The sequence below is a fragment of the Pelobates fuscus genome, chromosome 3 (genome assembly GCF_036172605.1).
Source record: "Pelobates fuscus isolate aPelFus1 chromosome 3, aPelFus1.pri, whole genome shotgun sequence".
NCBI lineage: Eukaryota > Metazoa > Chordata > Amphibia > Anura > Pelobatidae > Pelobates > Pelobates fuscus.
The window spans coordinates 320,032,006-320,044,233 of NC_086319.1; the positions used below are offsets into that span (position 1 = coordinate 320,032,006).

At 40.9% G+C, this 12,228-nt stretch overlaps 1 protein-coding gene across 1 annotated transcript; it reads left to right on the forward strand.

Annotated features, from left to right (window-relative positions):
- Nucleotides 1–226: 226 nt before the first annotated feature.
- On the forward strand, nt 227–3,485 carry GDPGP1 (GDP-D-glucose phosphorylase 1). Its single transcript, XM_063445650.1, has 2 exons — nt 227–297; nt 1,923–3,485. The coding sequence occupies exon 2, from the start codon at nt 1,954–1,956 to the stop codon at nt 3,148–3,150; it is 1,197 nt and encodes a 398-aa protein (XP_063301720.1). The 5' UTR covers nt 227–297; nt 1,923–1,953; the 3' UTR covers nt 3,151–3,485.
- Nucleotides 3,486–12,228: the final 8,743 nt, after the last annotated feature.

Sequence of the window (12,228 nt, forward strand, 5' to 3'; positions counted from 1 at the left end):
TTAAACCAATGTCCATAGAAAGGGGTAGACCACATGTAATATGGTATAAAGCAGGGAACACTACCAGAGGGAAACGGGAACATTTTGAAAATCTATAATATTCCTCAGGGGAAAAACGCAATGTAAACTGATTTATGTTATCTCAGTACAGCTTGTAAATACTATGCTGATAGCACACCCCTCCCCACCCCTCCTCTGTAACCCTAGTGGTACAGTCCGAGCAGGAAGTAAGCGACTCAGGCACCGGCTGTGAACAGGAGGAATGTATGGGATGCCGGACACAGTAACGAGTGAGAGGTACCACTTGCAGTCACTGAGGGGGGTTCATGGCTCCACAAACTCCACAAAATAAATTACAAGTGAATTGTACAATAGAAGCCCAAATAGCCAAACTAGAAACATTTAGCAATTTGGCTATTTTTCCAGGTTCATATTTTGACACAAAATGTACATTCCCCTAACCATAGGGTGATTCTAACAGGTGGAGGTTTCACACTCAATAGTTGTAACAGACTTAAAGGACCACTCCGGGCACCATAACAACTTCATGGCAATTAAGTTGTTATTGCTTCAGAAGGTCCAAGGTGCTGGCTTTCTTTAAGGCGTTAAACCTTAAAGCCCAATCATAATGGCTTCAAGAGGTCTAAGGCGCTGGCTTTCTTTAAGGCGTTAACCATTTAAGCCCAAACATTTAAAGATGGCACCCAGCAAGTTCGTCTTTTGTCTTCAGTACAGTATTCCTCGGACTGGTCGCCATTGTTAAGCTGAGAATGTCTGCTGATACGCTCAGCTTATCACTAGGTCATCTTTCAGTAAACTGGGTGAAAAGGCTACTTATCTATTTTATCCAGTGATAGGCTGAAAGCATCCGCTGACTCTCTCAGGCTATTAAGAACGCCCAGTGCATGGCTTTTATTAGGAAGTTGGATCCTTCCATCAGAGGAAGTTTGGGGTTAATCCATGCCAAGGTCTTGAGTGTGGGATTCTGATCGGCTTATAGGAATACTTTAGTGTTAGGGACACAAAGATGTTCCTCAGTCGTCGCCCCCCCCCCCCCCCCCCCCTCCTGCGCACACATTAGGCCTCCGCGTAGTAAAGCATTGCTCAGTGCTTTCCCTGACAGATGCAGAGCATGAGCAGATCCAGCATCGTTTCATTGAGTCAAACTTTGTAAGATGAAGTTATCTGGGTGACCATAGTGTAGGTTCATGCAATAAACTATTTAAGTACTGTTTACATATGAGAACTAACAAATGCACAAAAACCAAAACAGGATATACTACCACTTATTCTGGTACTAAAACTAATTCTAGAAAACTTATAGGGACATTGTAGGCACCCAGACCACTTCAGCTCATTAAAGTGGTCTGGGTGCTGTAACTCTTTTGCATTTAGTGTAAAACATTGCAGTGCCAGAGAAACTGCAATGTTTACATTGCAGCACTAAGTCTGCCCTCAGTGGACCCACTGAGGGTGCTTCCGGAATCGTAACAGACTTTTGATCTGTTATCTGCTGCTGGGCGTCCTCACGCTCTGCATGAGGACCTCCAGCGTCAGATTTTCCCCATAGCAAATCAATGATTCAATGCTTTCCTATGGAGAGGTCTAATGCTCCCGTGGCATTTGCCACACATGCGCATTAGACCCCGTTCGTCATGGGATGGAGGAGGGGGCGGAGCTTTGACCCATTTCACTGAGGGACTTCTACGCTGGGATAAGGTAAGTAAATAAAGTTTTTTTTAACCCTTTATTTACCGGTTAGGAGGGAGCGCATGTGGGGGGGGGGGGGGGGGGAGGGTGAGGTAGAGGGATCGGTAGTGCCAGGAAAACAGCTTTGTATTAATGGCACTTATAGTATCCCTTTAACACTAAATATATTGGATTTTATTTAATTTTCATTGAATTTTTTCTTTTTGTAACAGGAAATACATGTAAAATATTCAGTGGTGGAAGATGGAGGAGCATCACGTCAATGGTCTTAGTGGGGCAAACATAGAAAATTATAATTATACAGAGTCCGATTTCATGATACATGGATTGACTTGGCAAGACAGACAGAAATGTAGAGAAAATGAAAGCACCCTTTCAAAGTTTGACAGAGCCCTGAGGAGCAAGTGGGTAGAGAAAATGAAGCAGGGTTTTTTCCGTTATCCCTTGTGGAGTTTAGAGACCAGGATATTACCTGGTAAAATGAGTTATGTAGCGCAACTTAACATAAAGAGAGGCATGGAACGGAGGAAGCCACAAGACATACAGAGCATTCAGGAGAAGTTTAAAGCCAGCCAATTTAACTTCAATAAGATCAACCCAAATGAGGTGTTGTTTCAAATGGTCAGGACACGGGGGAGTGAACTCATGAAGCATGGTCAAGAAGTTAACAATGTGTTGCATGGATCTTTGAGTCAAGAGTCTGTAATCACACTGCAGCAGCCTTGTCCAGTAGAGTCTGCCTCTAGTAGTAAAGGTACCTTAGTTGTAATTAATGTCAGTCCTCTAGAATTTGGACACGTCTTATTTATCCCTGATCCGTCTCTCTGTCTGACACAAATTCTCACCTGCGATCTTATGCTGTTTGGTCTAAAAGCAATTCTCCTCAGTTCACATCCTGGATTTAGAGTTGGGTTCAACAGCCTTGGGGCCTTTGCCTCTGTGAACCATTTACACTTGCATGGGTTTTATCTGGACCATGAACTTTTGATAGAGTCTTCAAGCAGCAAACCGCTGTGTCCCAAACTTAACCTACACCTGCTGACGAATTTCCCAGCTCCTGGTTTTATGTTTTATACCAATGAGAAGGACTTGGCATCGGTGGCACAGAATATATGCAAAGCTACAGAATATTTTGTTGGAAAAAATATTGCACATAACATGTTTGCAACCAGAGGGAGTGAACCTGGAAGTATGACTTCTAAAAAAGGCATACGGGTCTTCTTATGGGCCAGAAGGTCGTGCTTTGGTGCCAAAGAGGAATCTGCTTTTAATGTGGCTTTGTGTGAACTTGCAGGTCACCTACCAATGAAAAACCATGACGATTTTATCAGTGCCACAGAAGAATCTGTCATTGGTATTATTAAGAAGTATCTTTTCTCAGATGAAGAATTTGCTGAGATATCTTCTGGACTCTTAGCCCATTTGACAAAAGACGCTTGATAATTTATTACTAGTAAACACATATAGCTATTTGAGGAAAACTGTTAATAAATACTATATGAGATTGTATGTGAAAGTCCATGCTTGTCTCTTTCCAAATGCACAATCTGACCACTGAACAGCTTTATATGGATTGAAGGGATTTTGATAAAATGGGTGTATTCTCTCATTTATTTGTTATCGAATAATCCAATAACATTGATGAAATAATCAGGGATCCAATGAGATGTCTCTGCTCAACAGATCTAACAGAAGCCCTAGCTGGAAATCATATTTCATGGCTGCATTAAAGGAACACTCCAATCACCATAACCAGTGGTGTATTTGGAATTTGTGCTGCCCTAGGAATGACTAAACTTTGGCACCCCCCTAATCTAAATTTGCCCCACACCTTCCTGTCAAGGCCGCACCTCTTCCTGTTTAAGACCAATACACACTTTTTTGACTAACAGACACATGCCCTCTTTGATACATGCATTGACGTACACTCACAGACAGATAAACAGTCATTGGCGCACACACTGTTTAGCCACCACGAACTTTCACTCTCAGATACACACACTCACTGACACACACATTCACCGACAGACACACACACACTCATTCACTGACAGACACATACAAACTCATTGACAGACTCACTGACACACACATTCACTGACAGACACACACACACATTTTCTCATACACTTACAAATTTTTTTTTTTTTTTTTTTTTTTAAATCCACTCAGCCGCCCTACTTTTGGGAGAGCTGAAGTGGATTCTGTCCCTGAGTCCAGTGTAGCTGCTAGGCTCCTGGCTGGGCTGATGTACAGGAAGGGAAGTGGGCACGCAATGGAGGCGGTGAGGGTGCTTAGTTCTTCTTGCTCTGCTCCCTCGAGCGCCACTTAGTGATACCAGGGCCAGAGTGATGTCATATTCTGGCTCTTGACATCACAGACGGGTACACGAGGGAGCAGAGCAAGAAGAGCTCAGAGGACAGTGCCCACTCGCTTACTCACTAAAACGTGGGCAGCGGAATGCCTCGGGGGCTAAGGTGGCCAGCCGGTCAGTTCTTGAACCTCCCCATGACATGAGGCTAACAAGGCATCTGGCAGGGCGTTTTTTGCCGCATCTCTGAAAGTCCCGCCCAAGGCAAATGCCTTGTTAGCCTTCCAGAAAATACAGCCCTAATTGAATTTCACGTTGACTTCCTGGCAATTCACACTTTAGTAAATAACCCTGTTTATATGGGGGGTTGGAGAGATACATAAAGTGCCCACTCGCAACCCTTAAAGATTGCCAAAAAGCCAAGCATTCTTCCCCTTACAAGGCCTTGAGTTACAAGCATTATTACTTTAGATAGAAATTTAAAGGTGGTATGTAAATAGAAACCCATAAGACTAGGTAATGTAGTAGTTTCACATATAAGCTGCACTTTATAATTAATAATGTAAACAACAAGTCTGCTTTCACTGAGCTTTGTGTTCCCTTCTGCAATACCAGTGATGCAGGAGATCATATTTCCTGGTCAGCAGTGTTGGTAACTCAACTATAGACTAGATTCGTCAGATTTTCCATTTAAGCCAGGATGTTTAAAAAATATATATGTATCATTAGAAAACAATGATTTTTATGGAGACGTGGTGTACATATTTTCCATAAGTTCCAGAGTAAATGAGACATCTGATTATTCATATGATGTTTCACTTTTGAAAGTTGTTCAAAAATAATTTCTACCTTCCATTGCAGGAGGAGCCAGAACAGCTAAAAATGCATAATACACAAACATATATCATGTTTTCCATTACCATTTTAGTGTAAATAATATATAAAAAGGATACAAATACACAAATATCAATATATTGTACTTATACTCATATAAGACTGTCTAAATTAAATGGCAGAATATAATCCAGTGAACATGTAAAAAAGCAACATTAAAAAATAATAGTGTATGTATGTTATAAAAATGTATATTAAAAAAAAATGGGCAATATTGAAAACTGCAACTTTCATCATCCGGAGCTAATCATACCTCTTTATCATTATAAATAGAACGAAAGAGCAGGTGTATCATGTAGACATTTATTTAAAAGCAGAATAGTAGTGTGATACTGTTTTAAAAGTGACCAAAATCAACATATATTATAATACAATAGTACCTTCCACAACTAGATAAATTGATCCAAGTGCAATTGATGTGGTTATTTATACAAACAAAGTGAATACATAAATGAATACACGTCCCTTTAAGGATAATAAACCCAAAGATTTCCTCAGCATAAACTTCATTAATAACCAATATATACAAATAGGGAATATCCTGTTAGGGAGAAAAATGGCACAACTGTGTGTTTTAATGATTTATGTATATGTCAAATGGCCACTCACAATTTGTAAGAAGTAAAAAAAAAAAAGCCTTCAATATGTTTTTGAAGATGCAGGTCTGTTGGTGATCTTGAATTTTCAGTCTCTCAGAATGAGAAGAAACAGCAGAGTATCCAATGACAAGGCAACCAAGATAAAGTGCACAATGCAGATTTATTAGCTTGCACTTAAGTTGTTATGAGCAGGTATGAATGTCGGCATGAAAAATAGTCCTACGCGTTTCATCCCGTTCAGGGACTTCATCAGTGACAATTCAGCAATCTTTAAAAACCACTTCATAACAACTAAAATGAAGGCTTTTTTACTTCTTACAATTGTGAGTGGCCATTTGACATATACATAAATCATTAAAACACACAGTTTTGCACTATGTTGTGCCATTTTTCTCCCTAACAGGATATTCCCTATTTGTATATATTACAAAATCAACATATCCAGAGCTAACTATGCAACTTAGTCATTATAAACAGAACATAAGTGCAGTAATAACATGTAAACGTTTGTTAAACATGCACAATTTAAAAAAAATAGAACAGGGGGGGCGGAGCCAAGCGATCAAGCAGCCCAGACGTGCCCAAAGCGAGCTCCCACGTCTGGGGCCGGAAAACGGGGTACTACACCCAGCCACAAGCACCCACAAGCTGCAGACCGCAATAACGGTGACCGGGAGGGGCTGCCGATTCGAAGGGTACCTCTCTCGAACCCCGGTACACTCGTCCGGACACGCCGAGGTTTGCGGCCTACCTAATACTCAGCCACGGAGAGACGGCCGCTCTCCGGGCGACGCACCGCAGACTGGGACCCCAGTGACATCATCCCCCCCCCAGGACCGGCGGGGGTCATCCCGGTCCGCAAATAAGCAGCTTCACTCACCCTGCTAACGGGAGCTGCGGACAGAGTGAGACGAGCATTGCATAACTGTAACCGACCAAAGATGGCGGCTGCCCAACAAACCTTGGAAATGCTGGCCCATCTGACAACATTCGAACAGCGACTGGAGGACCTTCTTAACAGCTTCTGGCTGAAATTGCAAAGGGTTCCACACCTCAAGGGAGAAGCAACCGAGAGCTGAGCAGAGATACCCACCCTCACTCAAACCGCACCATGCCCATGGCGGGAACTGGAGGCGGCCTGTGCCAATCAACAAGAGGAGAACAAAGAAGAAGAAACAACCCACTAAGTCCAAGACCCACTACCGCCTTCCTGGGCCGAGGGCACGAAGGGGATGCCCCCCGACGCTTATCCCACACATCCGGACGGCCCGATACCAACCTGCGACCGCCCGAGACCTCGCTTACGGAGCTGTCAGCAACCGGAGAGGTGGGAACTGCATAAGAGCCCTCGTGAAGGCCTGGGGCTGGCAGAGTGGCCACACATGGACTACCGGGACACTGTCACTGTATGCCGCACTCCTCTTCAGCAAGGGTATAGGGTAAATGCCAGGGGACAACAGGGCAGGAGACCCATGCTCCCAATATAGCCTACTAAAATTACCACACCGGCTCCATTGTCATAGGGTCCCCCACTTGTTCAGTTTATGTTTAGCTATGTTTGTGTTATACTTACTACAGGGGTGGCCGCCAGGGGACTTAATCTCTTATTTTTGTGTCATTTCCATAACCATACTCTTAAAGCATGTGTATTGCCACCTTGGTTTTGTGGTCAGTCATTTACCCCTTAGCCGGCACTGAACAGCGATATCTTAAGGTTGCCTATTGCTATCATTAGCGTAACTGTACTAATGTTATTTGTTAGGCCCATGGCCCATATATACCTTAGCGCTAAATATCATCATGTGTTAATATGACTATGGGCTATTTAAGCTGCGACCTTGATGGCGAACTAGCCGGTTAATTTGCTGCTGATGGCTATTTATGCACCCAATGCTAATCTGGCTGACACAGGCTGCCATTAAATGACATACCATGACTTAGCTACCCGAGACACTAACTTGTGTACTGTACACTGTATTGCCTACCTGTCTTTAATTTCTAATGCAAAGCTCTTACTCGCTGTGCTGCATTATATTCTAACATGCTTACAACTTGTCTGCAACAAGCGACTCACAAAATATAAAAAACAAGGCATTGCTTTTCTGGAAATGTCACTAACTATGTCTTCGATGTACTAGCACCAAGATATGTAATACATATACATTTCCCTTTCTTCATTTTGTATCCCTCATATATGCCTTAATAAAAGAAAGATTTAAAAAAAAAAAAAAAAAAAAAAAATAGAACAGGGAAAAGGGAATTACAGCCTTTTACTGGAAAACACTAATGAGTTTATGCAGCTGAAAAGCCGCTGCTCACAAAGAAATGGACGATAAGAGATCAATAATAGTTTATTCCCGACACCAATGCACAGGTTGGCTATCTTCTGTGGTTCCAAACTTGTTTATTCCCGGGAATAACCATTCAAACGGAATGCTGCTGGCCCTTTAGACTCCGCCCATAATATGGCGTTGCCTCATACAACTACGCGTTTTGCCTTCTGGCTTTGTCAGGATGTTGATTATAGTTTCTCCATCTTTAGTATGGGTATTTAAGGGCAGATCGTGGTCCGCCCTTGTATATTTCAACTGGTTATTCGTAGAAGTCCTTTATTTACATATTCATGTACTGCAACTAGATCTGTTCGATCCAATCAACATTAAACCATGTGTGTATATATATAAGAAGTGAAATAGAGACAATCTATTAGAAACTGAAGAATTCTGCTAATGTTTCAAAAGACTAAAAGCGTGATACATATAGGTGAACACTAATAGACAACTAATAATAAACATGTTAATAAAAATTAACTGAATTCGACTCATTTTTGGACACACATTGGGGTTAAAGTTGGTGTAGTGTTATAGATCATATATGTACTAAATACTCTGTCAGATGGAATATAAATAGTATATATAACAATTTTACTCTATTATAATTGAATCTTCTTTTAATAAAATGTACTTTAAAACAGGTTTGTCTGTAAAGCGATTTAGGAATAGCACATCCTACATTCCTAGAACCATTTTTTAGATAAATTTTCCAATGAAACACAAATAATTTATATACATTATGGTGTAATCATAGTATAATTAAATATAAATGAAAACATTTTTTTTTAGTAAGGTCAAAAAGAAGAAGGCAGAGTCTGGTGCGTTTAATAAACACATAGTGTTTATTCACTGCCTGAATTTGATTGAGACGGTGGAAGCGTTTAAAGGAGATCCCATTGTAAGGCGCTACGGAATCTGATGGCGCTATATAAATAATAAAATAATAACAACCTCTCTAATGAGAGCGAGATCTCTCATAGTGACATTACGCAAACTGCTGCTCAACCTAACATACCTGCAGCTGCATTTTAACACAGAGAGCACAGAGCAATCACAGTTGCAGGCAAGATAGGTTAAGTAGCGTGGAGTGTGACCCAACATGGCTGCTCAGGCAGATAAAAAAGTTTTCTAAAAAATATTTTTTTTTTTTATCAATTTACATCATTTCAGAAATATTGTGAGGTTTCTTTCAATGCAATCAACTTTTATAAAATGAGAAATTAAAATTTGATGACAGTTGTCCTTTAAGGTAAAAATAACTGAAAAACAAAATCATCTATGCTTTCAGTTCAGCTGCTTTCCCTTTAATTTGATGACATTCTGTGAATTCACTTGGAATTCTCTCTTTGGTGAAAACCCGTGTTAGAGAGAAGTAACACTTTTAATTGCTGCTTTGCGGGAGACTCACGGCTAATAATGAAGAGCTGCCAAAGTGTCACATTGATTGGCACTTATTGTTCAAGCTAAATCTCCCTTTCCTGCCCTATGATACATCTCGGAGGAAGGTACGCCTCTCAGTGACCACATAAATATTTGCATGCATATCTTCACAAACCTTTGCACACTTATTCAATACATTGTGTCTGTGGTGTAACTGCCAAGTAAGTTCATTACTAAAAAAAAAAAAAAAACCTGAAACTATTAAGCAATCTAAAAAAAAATCCTACACAAATACTTCTGTAACTTGCAGTAGTTTAATTCTATTACATTTTCTAATAATATTTTAATTCTTTAGCATCTGCTCCTGCCAGTGTCTCATAAACCGCTGCTGAAAAGAGAATTATGGGATATGATAAGCACCTCCATTAGGAACAATGGTAGGAACATGACTGGCTTCCCATAACCATCCTCTTCCTGGTCTTTTATGAAGCTGCTAATTTGTAGCAAACTTGAATGGCGCAGAAGATTATTCTTATTTATTTGCATTGTAGAATGTATTATTTGTAAGATGCATAAAGGATATGGGGGCCAACTCCAGTGCTATGTCAGGTGAGTGTGCATGTATTCCCTATTGTGTCTGGAAACACACGTTTTTTTTAAAAAACCTAACAAGTTTGGTTGCTAACATGACTAAAAATGAATGACAATACAGATGCGATCTTGCAGATTGTTAACGTCAACAAAAGGGTTAGAGCCAGGTGCTGTGTAGAGTTTCACAAAACAAAAACACATCAAATCAAAACCTTATATAAATGGCTTTTTACTTTAAATTGTCACTGTTTGTCATTTTGACATTTTGGGAGATGTCTTTAAAAGTCATGTCTAAGTGGTAAAAACCAAATAGGACAGCTGTTGGTCCAATACCAATACCGCAACTCTGTCCCCTTCTTGGGTGACCCAGGATTGCAACAGAGGTGAGTTATACTTACTTAATGCTGTCCGCTCATCTTTGATCTTTAGCTCCTGGTGCTTCATCTGCCAGGAGCCCATGTTAGTACTCTACTCTCGTACATGAGCAAGAGTACAACACTAATGTCAAAGGAGAATACAGCAAGACTGAGGTACCCTCCATAGATATTTTATTGCGCGATGGCTGTGGGAAGCCACAAAACTTGATGGCAGTAGCTTAGCCTTTTGTCAAGTTTTGTCAACTTGAGGATTTACCATGAGACAAAGTAGTCCTTACTTTGTCTTATGATATATTTTGACTACGTTAGAATTTCAATGATTTTATCTGATTAAGGGATTACGGTTTCACGGGACAAATACATAATATCTATTGCTTGGATAAAAAAATGTGGTAACATAGAATACCTCTATTGGGTGTTACCTTAACATGTAGTGTACTCAGAGTCAGAACTGCTTTTGAGTGAAAAAGCACAAAACATGTCCAAAGTCTCTCTTTTTTTGTTTCTCCCACGCTGATGTAACTTTTCTTGTACACGCTGATATGGGGAATCAACAACAAAGAACTGTATGTTTGAGACCTGTTTATTCACAAGTAGACATGCACTGGGAAGAAATTCTGTGCACATGGTCCCATACCATAATCTGCCAAAATTGTTATCAGGAGTGTGAGATTTTCCATTTTAGGTATTTTGTCCTAAAATTAGCAAATCCATTGTCTAGTTTCCCATTCAAGTGAACAAGTCCATGTCCATATTTAAAAAAGGAGGACCAGGCACACAGAATAACATCCACTACCAGTTTTATTGGTGACACAAGCAACACTTAACTCACACAAGAGCCCCCTGATGTCTGTTTAAAAACAAGCGCTATCTCACGCCAGATATTTTAATATAAATCTTTCTGACCCTAAAGTCAAGTCACATTGTTTCAAAATAAAATTATACCATGCCCTGCTTTACCTCGGAATATTATATAGTAAGTATACATACCACTGATTGAGGAGCTGGCTAAACTATCATGTTTTACCATTTTAGAGCAAGACTGCTAAATTGGAACAGTTTTCAAATTCACCTGTTTCAGAGTTTGGCTATTTTGGATTTACTTTGAATTCGACACAGTTTACACTTCAGTGAATGCCCACTGCATATTTTTTCAGGTGTCCTCTTCTATAGGGGACTTAAAGCCCATTATTTTTATTATTTTTATTTGTATTATTCTATCACATAACCAGGGCCGGCCATGGGCCTTTAGACATCCTGTGCAACAACCGTTACAGCGCGTCTCCTTGGCTACACCCCCTCATCCATTATCTCCCACCTTTTTAAACTTCCTTTCTTATTAACCCCAAAATAAAATAAGAAATCTTGATTTTAAAAATGTTTTATCGGGGGCGGAGCTTGCAAGCAACCTGATCAGACGCCATTTACAACAGCTCCTCACAATCAATCGCAAAACTAAGAAAAATACCCCTTAACCCCCTGCCTCTCTAGCCTGCCAAATACGATAACCTGTTTCTCCAGGTCGGGCTGCATCACTAGATTCCTGTCTTTCAACCGACGAAACAGCCTAGGCTGCGCCGCAAGACCAAGGCCTACTTTCCGCCACCAATCCTCGGATTAGAATCAATCATTGGCGGAACCAGCGGAAAGAACATCAGCCGACTCACCAACCCAGCTAGAACGCATGTCGGCCATGGGCCGCCGCTCCCAGAAGCCTAACGCTGCAGCTGAAGGCAAAGATATTGGGACCATGCTCCAACGGCCTGTACAACCCAGAAGGCACCCGCAAATAACATGGGCAAATGACAACCATGGAGAACAGACAGCGGTGAAACCATGTTAAAATTCGCGGCATCTCAACCACTATCTCAACCGAAGAGCTACCGCACTACATTCAGACCCTACTATGTACAATCTTACCTCACCCAGTTGCAAAAAGAGTGTACATCAATGGAGTCTACCAGGTGGCATCCTTATCCTTTTTTAAAGACTTTACTCGAGCTACCCTCCAGTGGCGCAAATCCCTGGGACTG

Bases quoted from the DNA above. Each gene is read 5' to 3' on its own strand.
- GDPGP1 (XM_063445650.1), top strand. From the start codon at position 1,954: ATGGAGGAGCATCACGTCAATGGTCTTAGTGGGGCAAACATAGAAAAT.